The following is a 22,538-nucleotide window of genomic DNA, read 5'->3' as shown; positions in this document are numbered from 1 at the left end:
GAGCTTGCTGTATCTGTTCTTTAGCTATTGCCTCTTTACAGTTGGAGCCTTCTGACTGTTGCACATTCCGTTGCAACAGGTCCACGGCAGACACCATCTCCCTGGCCCTGCACTCAACTCTGTAACACCTGGATAACAAAGACACCTATGTTAGACTCCTATTCATAGACTGCAACTCAGCCTTCAATACCATTATTCCAACGAACCTCATCTCCAAACTCTATGGCCTGGGGCTCGGCTCCTCCCTCTGTGACTGGATCCTGAACGTCCTAACCTACAGACTGCAATCAGCAAGGATAGACCCCTCCCACAAGCCATCATCTCACTCCCATGGTAATTATCACCCCAGGTCAATTTTCAATTGGGTTATCCCATTGCTGTCAAAATGGTGCTGCTCCATTTCTATTGTGAGTGCAGGAATTCGAGGGTTATGAGTGGCATGGTGGCACAGTGGTTAGCACTGTTGCCTCAGAGCACCAGGGACCCAGGTTTACTAATCAGTAATCTCTAAACTGTCTGTGCTTTATATGCTCTGTCTAAGGCCAGAACTCTCCATTCACCTGACGAAGAGGCAGTCCCCTCGAAAGCTTGTGAGTATTATCAAATAAATCGGTTGGACTAAAACCTGGTGTTGTCAGACTTTTTACTCAGTCTGCGTTGACAGGCCAGTCGACCTTGTCTCAGTATCTGTCCGGTCTGAATGACGAAACCAAAGAGAAAAAATGCAGGAAAATCTCAGCTGGTTCGGCAGCATCCGTAAGGACAGAAAACAGCTGACGTTTCGAGTCCACATGACACTGTCAAGGGTAAAAGGCACAGAAAGTGTGAACTGTTTATACTCACACTACATATTGGTAGAATGAAAGATGAATCATTGCCACAAAAACTGCTAATGGCAATCCATAGAGAGAATAAAGGGTGTGAATGGCCAAACGGCGGAGGAGCTGAAATCAGAGGGTAAACTTGACAGATGAAGATGTGGGGGGGGGGGGGGGGGGGGAGAAGGGCGGGAGCGGATGGGGAAGAAAAGGTAAACAAAGGAGGATAAAATAGGGAGAAACAGTGGGGGAAAGACAAATAAAAACAATAAAGAAATAAAAGGTAGGGAACAGTTAAAAATGAAATAAAATGAAAACAAAGGAGTCGAAGTGGGGTAAAGTAATGATCTGAAAATGTTGAGACCGGAAGGCTGTAACAAGCCTAACCGGATCTTCTTTCCAATCTGGATGACTCTGGGTCCGATGACTCTGGTCTCGTTTAACTCGGGCTGGATGACTTTGGGTTCGATGGCATTGGTCTCGATTACCCCCTGCTGGATGACTCTGGTCTCGATTGTCCGCAGCTGGATGAATCTGGGTTCGATGACCCTGGTTTCGATTATCCCTGGCTGGATGACTCTGCCGGTGGAGCTGCTGATGACGCTAACATCCGGGCCACAGCCTCGCTCTGGCTCCGCGGCGGCTCTATAAAAGGCGCGCTGGCAACTGGCGCCCATTTGCTTTTGTGTCGCAGGCAGAGGAGCGCTTGGTGGGTGTGGGCTGTGGGGAATGGGCTGAGTGTTAGTGAGTGGGCCGGGCTGCGGGCTCGGCCGGTGGGCGGCTGTATGAATGAGGCACTACATCCTGACTGTGAGGCTGGCGGCCGGTGGGTGGGTTTTGATCGGGGGCCGGCTGGGGAATTGGGTGGTAGTGTTTTGTGTGTGTGTGTGTGAGGGGCGAGAGCGGGCGCCATGTTGTGAGCGGGGATGGCGGGCTCTGAGGGTGATCCGCCGGCGGGAGTGTGAATTGCTGGGAGGGGGTGCTTCGGGTCGGTTTTGGCCGGCGGGAGTGTGGGTAGAGACCGGGGTGTTGCGGCGCTGGGTCTGTGCCGCCCGCTGCCGGGCTGCTATTACCAGGGTGCCGCCACTGCTGCGCTCCGGCCGCCATTTTGTGCAGCCGGCCGGCTGGAGGCGGAGGGGGTGGGGGGGAATGAGGCGCGTGCTGGGTTTGAATAACGGCCGCCCGCGCGCGCCTGAGCCCTGCACTGTGCACGCGCTTCGGTGGGGGTGGGGTGGGGTGGGGTGGGGGGGTGGCGGGGGAGAGAGAACTATTCCTCTCACTCACCGTCCCACTTTACAAAACTGTGTCCCTGACGATCAGAGCCTGCCTCTCTCAACAGTAGAGTCCGCACTGAGGCAGGCCCATTGTGTGCACGACCATCCGGCCCCTCCACCCAGCCTATCCCTATGCCCCAGCCCGCTATCACTCACTGCCTATCCTTGTCTGCTCTGCCAGCCGGGTAGAGTGATGGCCACTCGTCCATGAACTCCAGAAACTCGAGCTCATGTTCTGGGGACCTGGTTCGAATTACAGGAGATGGTGAAATTTGAATTGAATAAAAAGTATTTGGAGTTAATCTACTGAATGCTATGAAACCATTGTTGATTGTCTGATGAATCAGATGAGGTTCTCCACGTTTTTTTGGGAAGGAAATTTACCCTGCTTAACAAGCTTAATCTACATGTGATTCCAGAACCACAGCAGTGTTCATTTGCCCTCAGAACAAGGGCATCTAGGGCTGTGTAATAAATGCTGGCCAGTGATGTCCATGATCCACAGATGAATATTGAAGTTTCAAATGCTCATCCTGTGTAAATGTTGTGTTCCTGCCTCTAGCACCCTTTTCAGATAGTGTTACCTCAGTTCTGTCACCTTCTAGGTGGAAAGGCTTTTTCTACTGCACCTAAATCTCCTACCTCATCATTGTATCTATGACTTGTGGTTAATGAGCCCCTTTTTAAGGGGAAAAGGTCCCATGTATGTCCCTTATTTGATTACAATTCAGTTCTACCTCTACTGTAAGGAAAACAACCCCAGCAATGTTCTGGTAAATTTCCTTTGATGTGAGGGCATCTCCCTCCTGACTGCATTGTGCTGTCACCTGGATTGTTTTGCAGCTGGTGGTGTCTGGCCTGAGTATAGGCTGTTGGTATGGAGAGCTTTGCAAGTCCAACAAGAACTCATATCATCCCTTCTGCCTGGTTTTCTTAGAATTTTGCTTCTTTTAAGGATGACGAATGAATGATTTTATGAATCGGGTATTTGACAAATTCTGATTTTTTTTTTTATTGACTTTAAATTTCACCATCTGCTGTGGTGGATTTTGCACCTGGGTCTCTGGATTGCTTGTCTAGTGCCAATACTGCTACATGTGGGCTCCTCTTGTACACTTCAGAATTTTATTTTCGAGATCATAAGAACATAAGAAATAAGAGCAGGAGTAGGCCATCTAGCCCTTCGAGCCTGCCCCGCCATTCAATAAGATCATGGCTGATCTGTCTTGGCTCAGTTCTACATTCCCGCCCTCTCCCCATAACCCTTAATCCCCTCGCTTATCAAAAACCCATCAACCCGCGTCTTAAAAATATTTAGCGAGGCAGCCTCCACCACTTCAACGGGCAGAGAATTCCAGAGATTCACCACCCTTTGAGTGAAGAAGTTCCTCCTCAACTCCGTTCTAAACCGCCCCCCCTTTATCTTGAGGCTGTGCCCCCTAGTCCTATCTTTTCTGAGCAGGAAGAGTCTCTCCACCTCTATCCTATCCATCCCATTCATCATCTTATACGTCTCAATGCGATCTCCCCTCATTCTTCTAAACTCTAACGAGTACAAGCCTAATTTATTCAGCCTCTCCTCATAGCTCAACCCCCTCAAATCCGGCATCAGCCTAGTAAACCTCCTCTGCACTCCCTCCAAGGCCAAAATATCCTTGCGTAAGTACGGCGCCCTCAACTCCCATTGTTAATGCCAAAGATTGACCTTTTGTAGAATCGTTCACTCAAACCAAGAATTAGTTTATTTATAAGTAGGCTTATATGACTGCAGTGAAGTTAATGCAGGAATTAATTTGAATCTTGGCTTCATGGGATTCCAGATCCATAAGTGGTTAACTCTTAAATGCTATCTGAAATGGCCTAGCAAGCCACTCAGTTTACCAGTTGGGTCGTTGGTTGCATTTAACTGACAGCGGTGCAATGGTTTGACAATGCATTTTTAACTTCTGTAGGTGGTCATCAAAATGGTGGAAGCAGATCGTCCTGGAAAACTCTTCATTGGTGGTCTGAATACTGAAACAAATGAAAAGGCACTTGAAGCAGTGTTTGGCAAATATGGAAGGATAGTAGAAGGTATGTGATGCAGAAGGCTTAAGTTGGCATTCCCCCTTGAGTATTTTGCCAATCTGGCAAGAGACTAGTGAAGCTAAATGCTGTACTAGAAATAGCCAGGTACTAAAGTTGGCATGAAGAAATTATGGACATTGTAGAGGGAGCATTACAGAAGCAAATAATTTTCCTTGAGCTCTGTCGTAAGAAATTGTGCTTTCTTTAATTATACTGAAAATGCAATTGTGGAACATGTGGTAACTTCTTAATCTCCTTTGTTAGTTCTGCTGATGAAAGATCGAGAAACAAATAAGTCGAGGGGTTTTGCATTTGTTACTTTTGAAAGTCCAGGAGATGCGAGGGATGCAGCCAGGGATATGAATGGAAAGGTGAGATGTTAAAAAACATGCACTTCAAATTTGACTGAAATAGTTTTGATGTGGCAAGAAATATTTGGGCAGCTAATTGGAAGTTGCTCTGCACAAAAACTTTGGTCGGTCTTTATCTCTGACAACAGAACCCAGAAGGAATTTTTGCTATACCAAAAAAAAACTGGTGTATATGGTTTGTTTGAGTTTTATTTCTACCCCATTGCTTTTCATTAACAAATGGAGATCATTTATTTCATCTTCAACTTTTTTTTCTTGGTCAAACACTAAAAATGAGGGTGGACAGCGCATTTCTGGGCCTGTGGCTGAATTGGGTGCTAGTAAATATGTTCTGGCCTTCAGTATGTCTATCATGCTTGGCTGAGACTTGATAGTGTAGTCATTGAGTCTTTGTTTTGGTGTAAATAGTTTTGTCTTAGACTGCTTTGGAATGCTGTTTATTATCAGTTCCACTACATGTGTGCTGGAATGTTTACTTTAGCACCCCAATGTTTTTAACCTCAAGTTTATGGAACTATGCTTTGCAGCATGCCTTGTGTATAAAGTTTAAGCAATGATGACTTCACTGGCACTGATAATCAGAAATGATATTGCCTTTCCTCTAAGAAGTTCTGAGCTTGGTTTCACTCGAGTTACATCAGCAAAGGTTTTGTCACAAGTTTTGATTGCAGTAAATAACTTGTAGGACTGCAGCTATTTAAGTCCAGTAAACTCTTGCACTTGCAGAAATCTACTGCATGCCTTTACTATAGTGCAGCTCTTAATACAATTATTCTAGTGCCTTTCTCTATTGAGAAGAGGACAGATCAGGTTTGCAATATCTTAGGGATTTGCAGTGAGGGTCACTGAATATACTTTGCCTCATCCATAAATTGTGATGACCGTTGGTGTTTTGAAACGCTTGTGGTGCTGTATGCCATCACGATCACCTGGCACAAAACTGAACAGGAATGTATGTCTCAGATCCTGTTGAAACACATTATGGTTTTGAAGCAAAAGGCAGGGCTACTTGGATGTTGGTATAATTTGTGGTTTGTGCTTCCTGATCACAACTGACCATATACCCTTGTAGAACCCTCCCATTGAATCCAGTCAAGTGCACTACAAACATTTTTATTACTCCCTCAATTTTTTTTTAAGTCTTTGGATGGAAAACCCATTAAAGTAGAGCAAGCTACTAAGCCAGCATTTGAAAATAGTGGACGACGTGGACCACCCCCACCCCCAAGAAGCCGTGGTCCTCCTAGGGGGATTCGAGGTGGAAGAGGAGGTAGTGGAGGAATGAGAGGTCCACCTCAAAAAGGTAAATGTCTGAAACAACGATCTGTTTATAATTTGAAGAGGAAAGTAGCAAATCTATTGCTCTCCTGTCTGGACAGTCACAGTAACTAACTTAATGGGTGAATCTGTCTAAAATTATATTGAAGGAGAGAAATATAAATCAATCTAAATTTTGGATCCTTGAAAAATTTGAGTTAAGGGTAGGGAAGTGGAGAATAAAACAAGTAACACTGGTTTACTTATGGTCAGTCCCACACGCTTGGAGGACTTGGACGCAAGAGATTTGAGAGTAGCCAGATGAAACTAAAACTTCTACCTTAAACGTAGCCCTTTTAAGTTTAAGTAATTTTTATTGTCAATACTTAACCTCTTAAAACACGTCTTTGGGACCCAAGGTAAATGTAGGTTTGCAGCCATATGTGTAACTGATGCACTACGTATCAGTGTAAAAGTGAAATAAGTTGTATATCTTGCATTTTAATTATTTCATCTAGAACTTAGAGTTCTGGAAGAAATGAAACCAGTCCAAAAATACAGGTTACTGATATCTCCACGATCCTTGCCGACGCAATTCAAATAACTCACATTGGAGTGTATCTTACCTGTTTGGTCATGTTCCGTTGTAATGTCTACAGCATCTGCTGTTTCAGTATATGCTATGTTTACAAAATTGCAATAATTGCATTGTTGATGGCACAAGTAGATTTTGCCACGCAGGTGAGCACGGTGAATGGATTCAGGAGATAGAACAGTGCTACCTTAAGAGGAATGTACATTTCTTTAGGAGTCCTGACCCGCGTGATGATATGGGAGCATACACTGGTAAGTTTGATAACATAGCTTTAGCAGTGTTGTCCAATATGTTAGCCATGTGGTGTATTCGGATCTGGATGTGGTAAATTGAAGTAACAATAGCTGGTCATTGGGTGTGTTTAATTAACTATTTTTCGTACAATAGTAAAATTGGAACATGAAAGTGTTTTGAGTGCTTTTGCTACTAAATGCAAGTTGATGTGCAAGTAAATATGCATGAATGTATTTAACTGTAATGTACACTGAGTTTTTAAAATAAAATTAGCACATGTGGCTAGAATGACCCGTGGCTAGTCAGTGATTTTTGTATTGGACAACACAGCATTAGTATCACTGGAAATGTACCTGTAAAGCATTGGAAGCAAATTTATTTTTTTGGATCAAATATTTGACCAGATATGGCCATGGTCTATTTGTATGTTGATTATGATACTATATATACAATTGAAATTAAATCATAAATAACTGTTAACTGATTTTAGCAGAAAATGAAGTTGCCTAATTTCAAACACATTATAGCAATGCATTTTATTTAAAGTACACTTCCAATGTGGAAAATATGCTATTTTGTGTTTGTCTTTAAAGCATGTTTTTAAATCTATAATATATATATATCAAAGATCAAATATTTTCTAGATTTGGAGTTTTGAATGTCATGTTCTTTCCTAATTAAGCTGCAATTGGGCCTGTTCCCAAAAGCAGGAAATGTGAAGTATTGACTAACTTAACTATATGGATTTAACAATATTTTCAAGACTCCTTTTTAAAAATCATACCTATTGTGTATTTGAAAAGTTTGTTTTCAAAATGTAAAACAAATGCAAACAAATATCTACAAGTACTTTCTTCATTAAAAGTCTCCTCCAGAGGGCCACCAATGAAAAGGGGTCCCCCAGGACGTGCAAATGGACCACCACCTAAAAGGCCCCTTCCTTCAGGGCCAATGCGAAGTGGGGGAATGGGTGGAAGAGGAAGTGGCTCAAGAGGTAAGAATTATTCCATTGGATAACATATTTGACTTTGCAATCTTAAGTGTTGGAATTTTGGTGACCCCAAGTTTTTCTTCCTAGGGCCTCCCTCACGTGAAAGGGATAGTTATGGTTCGCCTCCATCCCGCAGAGATATGATGCCGTCCAGGCGGGATGATTATATACAAAGAGAGGATTACTACAACAGCAGAGACAGGTAAAGTCGTTACAGTCTCTGGGGACGCAGATCATTTGAAGGAGGAGGGAAGGTCTGGTTTTATATTGTAGAAGTACCATCTTTTGCCACCATGCAAATAACCCATTCTTGAGTTGTTTACCTTGCTTGAATTTACACATATCAGAACTAACATGGTAGCAAAAATTGTAATAGATTGTGTGCCCCCTGCAACAGCTTGATAATGGATTTCCTGTGCATGGTCCAGGAGCACTTGACTTCATAAACTAAGCTTGCAAGCAATTTATTATAGCAGTGTTGTTAATTTAGTTCTGCTTACTATTAGAATGTTGGGTGCTGAAGTAAATAGATAAAGCTATACTATTGCAACATCCACTTGCTGTAAGTTTTAAGCTGTGATGACTTCATTGGCAATGATTATCAAGCTGATATAGCCACTTTTCCTCTAAGAAGTTCTGAGCTTTGCATAACTGGATTTTTTTAATCATGTGGAACCTAGCTTTTGTTGCAGAAGCAACTGATTTTGAATGCTGTAAACTTCTGTAGTTGCAACTTCTAGCTGTTAGTTTAATAGCTATCTTGTGTGTGCATAGATCTGTGGTGCTGGGCAAAAGCAGTCAATCCATGTGCATTTTCACCAGACTGGCTTAAAGCTTAAGTGACTAGTTTGGATGTATTGTTATTGTATAAGTAAACGTTGACTTGACCAAGTTTATTGAACAAAACTCATCAGATTTTAACTTGCTGATCCCAAAGTAGTCGCCATGGCTCATTGAAGATGAGTGCCACCAACTTGGAGCTAGTTGAGTCCTGCTCCAGAGACTTCTGTACATAAGCAGAGAAAGACCAAGAAGAAATATGATAATTATGAAGGATTTAGTTACAGAATAGCAAAATAATTTCCAGTGACTGAAGGATCAATAGCTAGACAACACAGATACGCATTGGTAAACGAGCCAGAAGTGACATGAAAATCCTGGTTAGGATCTGGATTGCACTATCTGGCATGGTGGATGCCAGTTCAGTAGCCTTTGAAAGATAATAGGATAACTAATTGAGTGAGAAAACCATTGTAGGGCCAGGAGGAAAGTCGTAATTTTGAATTTCTTCCTAGATGTAAATGCCTCCAGCTTAGCCATTGTCTGTGACATGGCACTAAAACTCCCCCTTGGCACGAAAACATTCTCAAACTTGTACAGATTTTAAGTTTTGAAATTTGTTATCTTACTAGTGTGCCTTGACTCCTTAGACTGTGCCAATGATATCTTACAGCCTCTGATTTCTTTTTCATCCTTTCCATGCTAGCAATTTCCAATTAACGGTCATCTTTTACCTTGTAGTTATTCTAGCAGAGATTATCCAAGTTCCAGAGATACAAGAGATTATGGTCCACCGCCAAGGGACTCCTATAGTTCTCGTGAATATTCTCATTCTGGTCGTGATGATTATGGATCACGAGGATACAGGTAGGGGCTGGTTTTGAACTAGCAGATATGAAAACAATTGATTATCGTGAACCATTTCAAATGGATGATTTCTATTTTAGTGATCGAGATGGATACGGGGGTGGACGTGAGCCACGTGATTATTACAATGATCGCCCAAGTGGTGGTGGTTCCTACAGAGATTCCTATGATGGCTATGGTAAGATGGCAACTGATTGTGTAGTGTCAGCTAGTATATAAAATTGTAGGAATATATTTTTGACTTGGGCAACTGTAATAAGGGTGTAATTGTTTTAATTTGGATGGTTTTGTCTTGCATAAACTGTTCAGTGAAATGTCTTTTGAACCTCCAGCAGTTTATCTCTACAGTGATAAAACCCAGTTCAAAGCACAGTTGAAATCCACAGCAAAACAAATGAACTTCAAAGAGTACAAGCTTGCTGACTAGCAATGTCCGTCAAACAAAATGCCTAGCCACTTAAGAAAATGCATATTCAACTTTATAATCAAATAAAATCAGTAACATGTGCACACCAAAACCTAAAGGCTGGAAATATTTCTGCATAATCTCCCCATTCGTTGCTGGAAGAATGACAATGTGAGACACTACCAAAATGAGTTAAGTCTTGCATTTCAAAAACTTCATTCATTTGCCAAATAACCCCTGGCGATGGGAGCATCTCATTGCTGCATCTCTCAATGTTGCAAGTACAATCAGTTTTTAAAAATGCAAATTTCAACAAAGCTGCAGTAAGTGAGTAGATCTTATAAAATGTAAGGAATATTTCAAACGTTTCCATATGACCTGACCATTGACCCTGCAGGTAACTCGCGTGGTGCTCCACCTGCACGAGGGCCCCCACCATCTTACAGTGGAAGTGGTCGTTATGATGACTACAGCACCAGCTCTCGGGATGGATATGGTGGAGGCCGTGATAACTACAGAAGTGATACTTACTCAAGTAGCCGCAATGATCGTGTTGGTAGGCAAGATAGAGGCCCAGCTCTTCCAATGGAAAGAGGCTATCCCCCGCGTGACTCCTATAACAGCTCGAGCCGTGGAGGAAATCGTGGATCAGGGCGCGGCGGAAACCGCTACGACAGGGGCAGTGGTCGAAGCAGATACTAAAACTGAACTTGATGTAACCATGGACCAAAAAAAAAGCCCTTGCTCATAGTGCTGTTTTTCCTGACTGAAACACAACAAAAAAAAATTGAGGTGAAAGGACTGTCAAGTGCTTTCCATGCAAGCAGATTTTGAAATTTTAATTTTGGTTTGCTGTTTCATGTTAGTTTCTTGTTTTTTTAAAAAAAGTCAGTTTGTACATTCTAGTGGGAATGGTGCAGAGACTGGTTAAACATGAAAAAAAGTTAAATGTTATAACAGTGCTGCTGTCTGTGGCTTTTCCATACATAAATATGGATATATAGAACTAGATCTTGCTTTGTTGCACCAGTGATATTGTGAAATAAAGACTGAAACTTTTTTCAGTGAAACATGTATGTTTTTTAACCAACTCCTGGGTGGGAAACAAAGGCAAAATAAATTAGCCTGGTTTTTACAAATGGGAAGCAAAAACAGCTCGATTCACCAAACAGCAAGCAATGGCGATGAACCATTCATTAACTGCCCAATTTTGCAATTTCAAAATATACCAGTTATATTTCAGTCTCCTACAGTTCCAGATCAACATTCAACCTCAAAAGCTCCAGTCACAGCTGACTCTGAAGCAAGCTGGTTTTTTAAAAAAATCAATCGTCAGCAGTGAGTATCTTTAACAGTGATTTGTTTTTAAGTTCTGGCTTAAAATGGATACAAATCTTAAATTTCCCAAATGTCATTAAAACACTTTTATGACTCAATTTTCTGCAAGTGTAGTGTCTCACCTTAAAAGGAATTTGCTATGGTTTTAAGAATTGAGCATCAAGATCTGCACTGGCCTGTCACTGTTCAAAAGCTGGAGACTTAGGAAAGACAATTGAATCTAGGACATTCTCAGCCGATTCAAAGGGCCATTTTAATGTGAAAAGAGCAACTCCGGTAAGCAACGCAAACCTTATTTTATGTTACCTACTAAATGAAACCTGTGGTTACATAAGGAAGCACATCGTTCACCAATTATAACTCCATGTTGAAATTAAACAAAAAGTGGAATTGTGTAGGTAATCAACAAACCATTTTAAATGGCCTACTAAATGAAACCCGATTACATAAGGAAGCACATCGTTCACGAAACATAACTCCATGTTCAGTTTAAACAAAACGGAATTGTGTAGGTGAGCAGCGAGATCCTTTTAAGTTACCTACTAAATGAAACCTGTTTCCATAAGGAAGCCCATCGATCACCAAATATAGCCATTCTCCTGTTCGATTTTAAAATGAAACGGAGTTCTGTATGGTTCGCAAAACTCAGATCTGCAAAGCAAATTTTCTGAACCACGTTGGACAAATATTCAGCAGCATCAGTGGACTGGATGGCCTATGGAAAGTGTAAATTGTGACTTTTGTCAATGATTTTTATAGTCTACATTTTAATGTAGAAGTAATTGAATTGTAGCAGATTAGCAGTGTGATGAATTTATCATGCAACTCAAACTAATAGGAATATTTTTTCACAGGATGAGGATATAAAACCAATATTTTTGGAAATATTGGTATGTGGAATTCCATGCCAGTTGGAGATTTGTTCTCCTCAGCATGAAAACCTGAAGTCACAGCTAACCAGGTACTTGGCTTTCTTTTTTTATCATGGCTTGACTTGCAATGTTGGTATCAAAGGGGAAAAACCTCTGTGCTCTAATTCTGTGCAAGTCAATTGAGTGCATTGTTAAAAGCAGAAACTGATAGCCAAGTTCAGCACACATGAGGGTCTCAAACAGGATCTTGGGTTCATGTCACTACCTATATCCTCCACGACTTGCCTGGGCTTGTAAAATCTTACTAACTGCCCTGGCTTGAGATTCACACCTCTTTAACCTATGCTTAGCCCTCTTTCCACTCACCATTGTCAGTACCTATAAAGACTTGATTATCTGCTAAGACTTGCATTCCAAACATTATTTTGTATTTGAGTTTGTCTATATATGCCCTGTTTGTGAATCAGACACTCCACTCACCTGATGTAGGGGTGATACTTCAAAAGTTTGTGCTACCAAATAAACCTGTTGGACTTTAACCTGGTGTTCTGAGACTACTTACTATGCCTACCCCAGTCCAACGCCAGCAACTCCACATTGTTAAAAGCAAAATACCGCAGACGCTGGAATCTGAAACAAGAACAGAAAATGCTGGAAAATCTCAGCAGATCTGACAGCATCAGTAGGGAGAGAATAGAGCCAATGTTTCGAGTCTAGATGGCCCTCAGAATGGTGTAATAATATATCCTGGTTTACTGACAGTAATAAGAAAGCTAGGTTGAAAAATCAAGTTCAGAATGACATGGGAGTTGCTAACTAATAGGCTCTGCTTTGGGCCATTACTTGTTCCTGAAAACCTTTTCCAAAAGGATTCCTTGTTCTCCAATTAACGAATGGGCACAGCATTTCCTTGGCAATCTTATCTAAACCTGTTGTCTGAGTGTACAATTCTATCAAATTTCACTAACTACTTTATTCGAAGGAAGACAGCTCCCCATTTAAAGAACCTTGTAGTTAAAATCCTGTAACACCAGAATCATTCCAATAAATCCATTCTGCATTCAAGAACCCTGAAATGTGGCCATCAGAACAATAGCCTTGTGACCTAATTGGAGCTATTCAAAAGTTCAGCATGACTTCCCAGCTTTTGTATTCAGTGCCTCTTGAAGCCCAAGATCCTGTATGCTCTAATTGTGCTCTCCATATATCCTTCAAAGAAAGCACCCCATACTTTTTTGAATTGTACCATTAAATAGTCTCTCTGTAATCCTTCTGTTAAAGTGCCTTGCTTCATACTTGTGCAGACATTCTACCCATTCTAATAGTTTATCCTCCATTTAGTCAACTGGTATCTTGTTTATTTGTCACATTTGCAGGATTGGTATTATTGACAAATCTTAATTCTGGTATCCAAGTCATATGTGTAACAACCTCAGATCTCAGGCATTTCTTTAACTATGAATTGCTGTTTTCAAACAATTTTTTAATGCATATTAGCAGTAAACTCCCATTCAAAGTTCCTAATTCTCTGTTAAACCATGTTCCTGTTGCTGCTGCTGCTACATAGTTTTACATGGCTATTTGCACATGTAGTTCACCATTTTATTCACAATGTTTGGTTCTGCATTCATTCTTCCTGTTTTTGTGTTCCTTATAGATTTTAATCTCCTTTTTTGTATTGCTATCCAATGTGACCCTGCACCCTTTTTTCTACTTCCATATACTTGTGTCCATCTATTGTCCAGTTTAATTTAAACCTACCCTTACCACACCATAAACATTCCCATGTTAGCATTTGTACCTGATCAGAACTGGGATGCTGTCACTTGACTAGATGATTTGGTCTCACTGGAGTATTGTCCAATTCTAGGCTCCATACTTAAGGTAGTGAAGGCATTAGAGAAAATCATAGAAGCCTTACAGGTAAGGCCATTTGATGCATCAAGCCTGCACTGACAATTGCACTCAGACCCTATCCCCTTAGCCACATGTAGTTATACTGCTAAATCACTTGAGGCTAGGATCAATTTACCATGGCCAGTCAACCTAACCTGCACATCTTTGGACTGTGGGATGAAACTCAGCATCCTGAAGAAACCCACGCAGACACTGGGAGAACATGCAAACTCCACACAGTGACCCAAGGTGGCAGTTGAACTTGGTTCACTGGTGCTGAGGCAGCAGTGCTAACCATTATGCCACTGCCACCCACAATGCAGAAGGGATTTAGAAAAATATGGATGAAGGATTTCAGTTACGTGGATGGATTAGACAAGTTGAGCTTCTTTCAGAAGAGAAAAGGAGAGGAGTGATTGAACAGAGATTTAACCCTAAGATGAAGAGAAACTATTCCCATTGGATCAAAAGCCAGGGGAGAAATGCTTGGTGATATGAACCCCGAGGCAATACAAAGAACAAAAGAAAACTACAGCACAGGAAGAGGCCCTCCAAGCCTGCATTGACCATGTTGCCTGTCTGAACCAAAATCCCCTAACTTTTCAAAGACCATATCCCTCTATTCCCATCCTATTCATGTATTTGTTCAGATGCCCCTTAAAATTCTCTCGTATTCACTTCTATTACCTCCCCCAGCAGTGAGTTCTAGGCACCCACTACCCTCTGTTTAAAGGAGATGCACAAGGCAAGTTTTTCTTTAAACCTTGCCCTCGTGCACCTTAAACCTGTGCCTCCTAGTAATTGACCCTTCCGCTTGGGGGGGGAGTGCTTCAAACAATCCACTCTGACCATGCACCTCAATCTTGCAGACTTCTCAGGTTGCTTCTCCACCTCTCTTCCAGTGAGAACAAACCAAGTTTCTCCAACCTCTCCTGATAGCTAATGCCCTCCATACCAGGCAATATCTTGGCAAATCTTTTCTGTACTTTCAAGCCTCCACGTCTTTCTGGTAATGTGGCGACCAGAATTGGAACACTGTATTCCAAGTGCGGCCTCACTAAGGTTCTATTGAACTGCAACATGACTTGCCAATTTTTAAACTCAGTTCCCTGGCTGATGAAGGCAAGCATGCTGTATGCTTCCTTGACTACTTTCTCTACCTGTGTTGCCACTTTCAATGACCTGTGTACCTGTACACCCAGATCCTTCTGCCTATCAATAGGTTCTGCCATTTACTGCATGTTTCTCATCTGTATTAGACTCTCCCAAATGCATTACCTCAGACTTGTCTAGATTAAATTCCATTTCTCTACCCAAGTCTACAACTGATCTATATCCTGCTGTATCCTCTGGTCCTCATCACTTCCTGCAATTCTACAATAAGTCCGCAAACTTATCAAACCAGTTACATTTTCCTCCAAATCACTTATATTACAAACAGCAAAGATCCCAGTACTAATCCCTGAAGAACACCACTAGTCACAGCCCTTCATTCAGAAATGCATCCTTCCACTGTTACCCTCTGTCTTCGAGGACCAAACCAGCTCTAACCATCTTGCCAGCTCACCTTTTAATCCTATTTGACTTCACCTTCAGCACTAGTCCATGTAGATAACTTCCACTGCCCTATCCTCATCAATCAATGTTCTCAAAACTTGATCAAGTTAGTGAGACATGACCTCTTCACAAAACTGTTGCCTCTTGCTAATTCACCTGCTCATTTTCAAGGGGGAAAAAGTTCTTTCTTGAAGAATCCTTTCCGATGATTTCCTTCCCACTGACGTATGACTCGCAGGCCTGTAATTACCTGGATTATCTTTGCCACCATTAAACAAAGGAACAATATTGGTTATTCTCCAATCCTCTGGGACCTTACCTGTAAAGTCTGACAACACCAGGTTGTCCACATCATGACCTTACCTGTAATCAGAGAAGATAAAAAGATTTCTCTTGTCCCCAGCAATCTCTTCTATTGGCCCTCTATTCAGGCCCTGGTGGGAAATGCCCAGGGTCTTGTCTACCTTCAGCTTTTACACAGCAAGATTCAGGATGCATAGAATCTGCTTCCACCATAGACTGTGATGGAATTGGAGAATTGTACAATTATCTTGAACAATTAGTAGGACTATGGGGAAAAGTGAGGGTGTTGAATTAGCTGAGGTTGGAGAGCCAGCTATCACATACAAAAACACAATTTTGTTTATGCCAATGTGTGAATGAGGATTGGCAGTTTGATCCTGTTGTGCCAATCAAATGTCTTACCTGTACTATACCCCCATTTATCTGCTTTTGCCCCAGCACCCTCAATGCCATACCTCATGTAAAGTCATGAACATGGATGACATCTGCAGTGACTTGGGATAAGTGGTTCACATCAAATGACAAATTGGTGAAAATCATCTAAATATGAATATGGATGCTGAAATTTCTGTTTTGGTGGAAAATTATGAAGGGATTTGGGGTAAATAGGTTCTGTTGGAAGGATGAACGTCAAATGGGAAAAGGGCCCATTGGGAAATTAAAAACCATCTGCCTTGTATTATTGTATATAATTTTCTTAAGACAAATGCATTTCAGAATGCAGAGGCATGGCAGGTTGGCCTTCTATGGAGTGAATTGACCTCTGTTGTGGGCTCCATTGTATGGCAAATCAGATTTGCTGCAGGTGTCATTTGTAAGGTCTTAACAGGTTCTATTGAACTTGTTGGGAAGCTGTGGCCATTTATTTTTGCTACCATGCAGCAGAGGAAGTGACACCTCTCACCCTCAGCTTATGGGTGATGCAGAGGGTTGAAGTGCAAAAGATTCAAACCAATGTCTATGCTGTTAGCTGATCTCAGCAGGGCCAGAAGTAGGCGTGCTATAATTGGCTTCATTCCCACTTGATGTGGGAGAAAACCTGGCTGCGTTCTGCTTCTGGCAGGTATTTCTGGCTGGCTGTGTGAAATGTTTGGCACAGTTGAAATTGGTTTTGAGTGGCACCCATAATTGCATAGAAAATCAAAGCAGGGGTAGGCCCTTCAGCCCTTCAAACCTGCTCTGTCATTCAAACCAATCGTGGCTGATCTGTTCAATACCATACTCCTATTCCCTTGATACCTTTAGTCTAAAGATTTATCTATTTTCTTAAATACATTGTGTCTTGGCCTCCACAGCCTTCAGCAGTGGTCTTCTGAATGTTGTGACCATGTAATAGGGCATGTATCCAGTCCATATAACCATCACCCAATGAAAGATGGTGGTAAAGGAGGCAGAAAGCCATTACATCAGAATGTTACATATTTATTTGAGGTTATTGTGTTGTGTGGAGTCTAGTCACATGTATAGTTTGTGATATCAGCTGCTTTGTGAGTTTTGCCTCTGTCTATTGAGCTTTTGTAGAGCCAACAACTAATCAAATCTGTGTCCAACTCCACATGTTATTACTTAATGTTCCTTTATCCAACAAGTGCAGTCCATAACACAAGTCCATTCTGTGCACAGTATAAATAAACTTAAGGTCCCTGCAGGATAATGAGTTGTGATTCATGGAAATGCTTTGACTGCTAGTACTTAAACTAATTTGTTTTATTGCAGATCAAAGTGGTACCTGGATTGAAATGATGTGGTTGTCAAAAGAATGTTGAAGGGAAGCATTGGACCAGCATGCATGGAGTTTTGAATGTTGAATAAAACTAGAAGCATAAACGTTATCTTTGGAAACAATGTACTATTCTGTTACATTCTAGTCATTGAGTTTGTTATAGCACTGAGCATAGTATGTTCAGAATGGGCAACAAATTAGTCAGCTGCAATGAAAGAAATAACTCAGCAGAGGCACCATTTTATGGGGAGGACCAGAAACTTGAGATTTTTGCCAACCTGTGGATAGACTAGAAATACTTAGTCCATTTGTCTGAAAGGTTTTCAGCATTGACCCTGAAGGGTTGATTTGGGATCCTTGTTTTTCTTTGTATATTAATGCCTTAGTTCTTGCTATTCGGGGCACAATTTCAAAATGTGCAGATACAAAACTCAGTGTTGCAAACGGAGGATAGTGTAGAACTTCAAAAGGACAAGCAAACGGTGCGATTCAATGTGAAGAAATGAGTGATTCATTTGGTAGGAAAAATGCAGAAAGACAACATAGGGTATAACACTGAAGGAAATGCAGGACAACAACCTGGATGTATGTCTGCTTTAGTCATTGAAAGTGGCAGGACAGTTTGTGTGGCTAATGAAGCATGTAGTACCTTAAGCTTTATTAAGGAGGTTATGTTGAATTTGTACAAGGCATTGACTGCAGCTGAAATACTCATTTCAGGGTGCCATATTTTAAGAAAAATGGGAATGCATTGGAGTGTTGAAGAAAATTCTCTAACTTCAATTATCAAGATAAATTGTCCCAGCTTCTCCAATCTTCCTTTGAGGAAAAAAATGACAGATGATTTGGTGGAGGTGTTCAAAATCCATGAGGGTTCTAAACAGACCAGATGGGAAGAAACTTCTCACTTGTGAAATGATCAAGAATGCGCAGGACACACAAATGTAAATGTAATTGGTTATGGTGTGGAATGCACTGCCTTGAGTGCAGCAAGGTTCAACTGGATTATTGGAAAAGGAAGAAAGTGGGGTTACGGAAACAAGGCAGGAATGGCATTACGTGAATTGCTCATTTAAAGATCAGATGCAGATAATTGGGCTAAATGGCCTGTACTGTAACCAGTGTGATTTCATGATCATCTGTTAGATTCTGAAACTGGCTGTATATTTGAACAGCTGCCATTCCCTAACAGAAGGTTCAGTTGATGTGTAAATGGCACACCTCAGTGGTCTGGCTAAAGCTGAGCATGGCAAGTGAAATTATTGCCTGTGCCACTTGGCAATGGGAATAAATGTGTAGGCCTGCTGCATCTGAGGACTGATTTTGCTGTCTGTCAGAATGTGCAGGATTTGGTGTACAGCTATGTTATTGGTCACCTTACTTGAACGGTATAATCGCATTAGTGAATAATGGTGATTCTTTGAATTGATTCTTGAAATAAGAAGGCAGTCTGAGAAATTGAGTAGTGGGCATGAGGTGAAAGGTAAAATCTTGCTAGACCAGTCTAAATTCAAAGTAGACAGTGATACTGCAGTAGATGTAATTTAAGGTCTTCACGTGCCTCTCAATCTATATCATCAGACTAGAGTTGGGATAAATGGCGGAATAGATTGCTGGCTGACTTCAAGACAGTGGCATTATAGGTCATTTCACAATTTGTTAATATTTTGACTTTGGAATCAAAAACACAATTTATAGGTGACATCAAATGGGTTGATGGTCCAAACTGAGACTGCAACAAATTGGAGGACATTAACTTGTAGAAAGGACAAATGAAGTTGACTATAAACATGAGGTAAGTTTTTAATATGACTAATAGGTGATTTAACAGGATATCTAGTATGGAAGACATTAGCTATGAGGAGATGTTGAAACTTGGTTTGTTCTTTCTGGAACAATGGAGGTTGAAGGGTGACCTGATGGATGTCTACAGGATTGAGGGGCATGGACAGGGTGGATAATCAGAAGCTTTTTCCCAGGGTGGAAGAGTCAATTACTAGGGGGCACAGGTTTAAGGTGCGAGGGGCAAGGATTAAAGGGGATGTACAAGGCAAGTTTATTTTACACAGATGGCGAGTGCCTGGTATTGGCACTAGGGGAGGTAGTGGAAGCAGATATGATAGTGACTTAAGGTGCGTCTTGACGAATGCATGAATAGGATGGGAATGGAGGAATATAGCCCCCAGAAGGGTTTAGGGTTTTAGTTCAGTCAGGTTGCATGGTTAGCACAGGCTTAGAGGGATGGTGGGCTTGTTCCTGTACTGTAATTTTCTTTGACTTAATGTATGATGCCAGTCTATCTAGGGTAGTGGAATGGGGCAACTGAATGCCACCAAAACAGCCACTGATTTAGTAGCACAATTTCTTTAAAGCAAGTATAATCAAACTGGAGATGTTAGTTGAACTTGCATAGAGTGTACTGTGGGTAGTTACAAAGAATGTAGTGGCACTGGAGATTTACAAGAATGACACCAGATATGTAAAGGAGCACCAACATTTGAGTGGGTATAGAGATTCTTCTAGGGAAGAATGTAACTGAACTTCATAATGTGAGTTTGGTAAAATAGTCAGAAATTTGGGGCATTTTGAACAAACTTCTTTACCCAAAGAGATGTGGTTGAAATGAATAGTACGAGTCCTTTTAAGGAAAACCAAGAGAAGCACGAGGGAGAAGGGAAATAGAGGGTGGTTATTTCTGAGGAAAGTGGGAGGATGCTCAAGTAGAGCATTTAATACTAGCATGGATGGGTTGGGCCAAATTGCCTGTTTGTGTTGTATATATTGTGTGAAAATGAAGATTGTAGGTTTGGGGTAGATGCTGATTTACTCTAGTCTCAAATCAAGGGTTGACATTAGGACTGAGAATTTCTGTCCTTCCCAAGACCCAGTAACTGATTATATTCAAGACTGAAACAGTAGGAAAGTGGAGCTGATGTAGTTCAGCTCTGGTTTTGGATGATAGTGCAGACTCACTATATGTTATACTCCTGTAATTTCTTGTGTTCTACTGATGGGATGCTCCATCAGGATGACAAGACCATGTCAGTGGGAATTTACTCAGCTAACTCTAACTTGGCATTTTAAGGAGCTCAGCATACAAATTGCTACTGGGCTAGGAGGATCTTCAAAATGGACCATAATTGACAAGTATATTCATTTATGGGATGTGGATGTCACTTATTGTCCATCCCTGAGGGCATTTAAGAGTCAACCACAATCTGAGCTCATACATAGGCTGATCAGCTAACAACAGGTTTATTTTTCTAAAGGACATTAATGAACCATATGGGTTTTTCTGACAATTAACAATTATATGGACTTGAATTCTGGATATTGATTGAATTTCACCATCTGCTGTGGTGGGATTTGAACTCTGTCCCCACAGCATTATCCTGTGTCTCTGGATTACTGGTCAAGTGATAATACCATTATGCCACTACCTCCCCAAGTGTTGCAGGAACACTCAGTGCTGATAGAGAGTGTTCCAGGATTTTGACCCAGTGACATCGAAGGAACAGTGATGTATTTCTGAGTCAATGGTAAGCGACTAGGAGAGCAACCTAAATATCTGTTGCTCTCATCCTTGATGGTAGTGGTCATGGATTGGAGGATGCTGCCCTAGCAAAATTGAATCTTTGGGGAATTAGCATGTAACACTCCCAGCTGGACCTAACACAAAAGATGGTTGGGTTAGGGTTTTATCCCAGGATTTCTTGTCACATAACAGGGCTGTGGCCAAGTGCTGGTAGGAGTAGTTCAGGGCTTTCTTGGGCTGGTGCAGATTTGATGGGCCAAAGGGCCACTTCATTATGATTTTGATTTCTTAAGCAGCATCCCAAATCCAATCGCCTTCAACTGTCTCCCTACATCTTATCAGAAGTTGCAATATTTGCTGAATTGCAACTGTTTGGACCCCAAAGCATCTGTGACTAACATTCAGGCAATGACCATCTCCCAGCAAGAAGTTTTAAAAACAACACGTTGACAATGCTATTCAGTCATTGTGAAATGCTGCTACTAAGAACATCCTGTGACTGATGGCCTGAAACTTGCTAGCCAAGCTACATAAAATAGCAAAGCTTATGGTCTTTGTTAATGGAGGCATTGAGTACAAAAACAGGGAAGTTATTTGAATCATTATACAGCTCAAGTTGGGCCACAATGCTGCTGGGTGGAGTGTTCTTTCAGAGTCGGATGGTCTTTTGGAAAGTTGGTGCAGATAGTAGTCATTGGGGATGTGAAGGAGTGGCCTGTGCAGCAGTGTCTGCAGTTCAAAGCTGAGGAGTTGAGATTCAAGTTGGATGCTACCACCACACTGGCTGTAATTGCTGCTTTCTAATAGCAGATACAGTAATGCATAATAGTTTGATACAACAATAGAATAGAAGCATTTGTGTAAAAACTGGAGTTAAAATTTGAGAAGGAATCTTGGAATGAAAGAAGTTTCTTAAATGAAAGCTAAATTAATATGAAAAGGTATTGGTGACTCATGGGTGAAAGCCTCTTGATTGCAACTCAACTTTCAAAGAATCTGGCCTTCTGTTGGAAAATACAAACTGGCCATCTTTTATGTTGCATTTTGGTTTTGACCAGAATTCAAAATGTACATCCTGTACTATTTCAAATTAAATGCTTGTGAAGGTTGTGTATTTTTTTAAGTTCATGTTTTTTGCAATAAATTTGATTTGAAGTGAACATTGTTTTTTGAGGCTGTTTTCTAACAAGTATTTGTGGTATTCCACATATGGGGGGACAAAAAAGAGTTGGCTGTTGAATGTGCTCAAAAATGGAACCTCCACAACTGAGGCAGGGAATGCTAAAGATGACCAACCTCTGAGTGAAGAGATGCCTCTTTATTCTGAGAATCCATCCACTGGTTCCACCTTGCCAAGGGAAACATCCTGTACCAACACTGAACTACAAAAATTTTATCCAGCTAATAAAAGGCCTAATCTATTTAACATTGCTGCATTAGACAATCTCTCCAGCACAGGAATTAGTTTGAAACTTAAGAGTCCCTACAATGCAGTGTGCAGAAAAAGATGATTTGTCCAATTTGAGTTTGCACTGACTCCAAAAGCATCCCACTCCTATGACCCTGTGTATTCACCATGGTTTATCCATCTAACCTACACACTTGGACTGAGAGAGGAAACAGCATCAGCTGGAAGGCATAAGTCAGAAGTGTG

General features: G+C 41.3%; 1 protein-coding gene and 2 non-coding genes across 5 annotated transcripts; all 3 read left to right on the top strand.

The window, feature by feature from the left end:
- The first annotated feature begins 1,449 nt into the window (after positions 1-1,449).
- On the top strand, positions 1,450-22,044 carry rbmx (RNA binding motif protein X-linked). 3 transcript variants are annotated; one of them, XR_013886533.1, is made up of 11 exons: positions 1,450-1,527; positions 4,045-4,165; positions 4,424-4,530; positions 5,671-5,833; positions 6,529-6,633; positions 7,482-7,610; positions 7,695-7,809; positions 9,129-9,254; positions 9,335-9,432; positions 11,853-11,959; positions 17,343-22,044. XR_013886533.1 is itself a non-coding variant. In XM_080187788.1 (10 exons), exons 2-10 carry the CDS (start codon positions 4,057-4,059, stop codon positions 10,360-10,362), a joined length of 1,257 nt encoding a protein of 418 aa, XP_080043914.1. In that variant the 5' UTR covers positions 1,450-1,527; positions 4,045-4,056; the 3' UTR covers positions 10,363-10,730. The 3 variants fall into 3 exon arrangements, 2 of the variants coding, with proteins under 2 accessions (XP_080043914.1, XP_080043915.1); XM_080187788.1 differs by lacking the exons at positions 11,853-11,959; positions 17,343-22,044 and adding an exon at positions 10,058-10,730; XM_080187789.1 differs by lacking the exons at positions 6,529-6,633; positions 11,853-11,959; positions 17,343-22,044 and adding an exon at positions 10,058-10,730.
- LOC145342763 (small nucleolar RNA SNORD61) lies at positions 5,081-5,149 on the top strand. The gene has a single exon (XR_013886618.1). It is a non-coding gene; the product is annotated as a small nucleolar RNA SNORD61 (small nucleolar RNA).
- Positions 8,181-8,251, top strand: LOC145342764 (small nucleolar RNA SNORD61). Its single transcript, XR_013886619.1, has one exon. It is a non-coding gene; the product is annotated as a small nucleolar RNA SNORD61 (small nucleolar RNA).
- Positions 22,045-22,538: the final 494 nt, after the last annotated feature.

This window comes from Carcharhinus amblyrhynchos, chromosome 4 (genome assembly GCF_965287045.1).
Source record: "Carcharhinus amblyrhynchos chromosome 4, sCarAmb.v2.hapA, whole genome shotgun sequence".
NCBI lineage: Eukaryota > Metazoa > Chordata > Chondrichthyes > Carcharhiniformes > Carcharhinidae > Carcharhinus > Carcharhinus amblyrhynchos.
This window is presented reverse-complemented; position numbering and strand designations above follow the sequence as displayed.

Bases quoted from the DNA above. Each gene is read 5' to 3' on its own strand.
- rbmx (XM_080187788.1), top strand. From the start codon at position 4,057: ATGGTGGAAGCAGATCGTCCTGGAAAACTCTTCATTGGTGGTCTGAAT. The intron at 4,166-4,423 runs GTATGTGATGCA...CTCCTTTGTTAG, and splicing joins ATATGGAAGGATAGTAGAAG to TTCTGCTGATGAAAGATCGA. The intron at 9,255-9,334 runs GTAGGGGCTGGT...TTTCTATTTTAG, and splicing joins TATGGATCACGAGGATACAG to TGATCGAGATGGATACGGGG.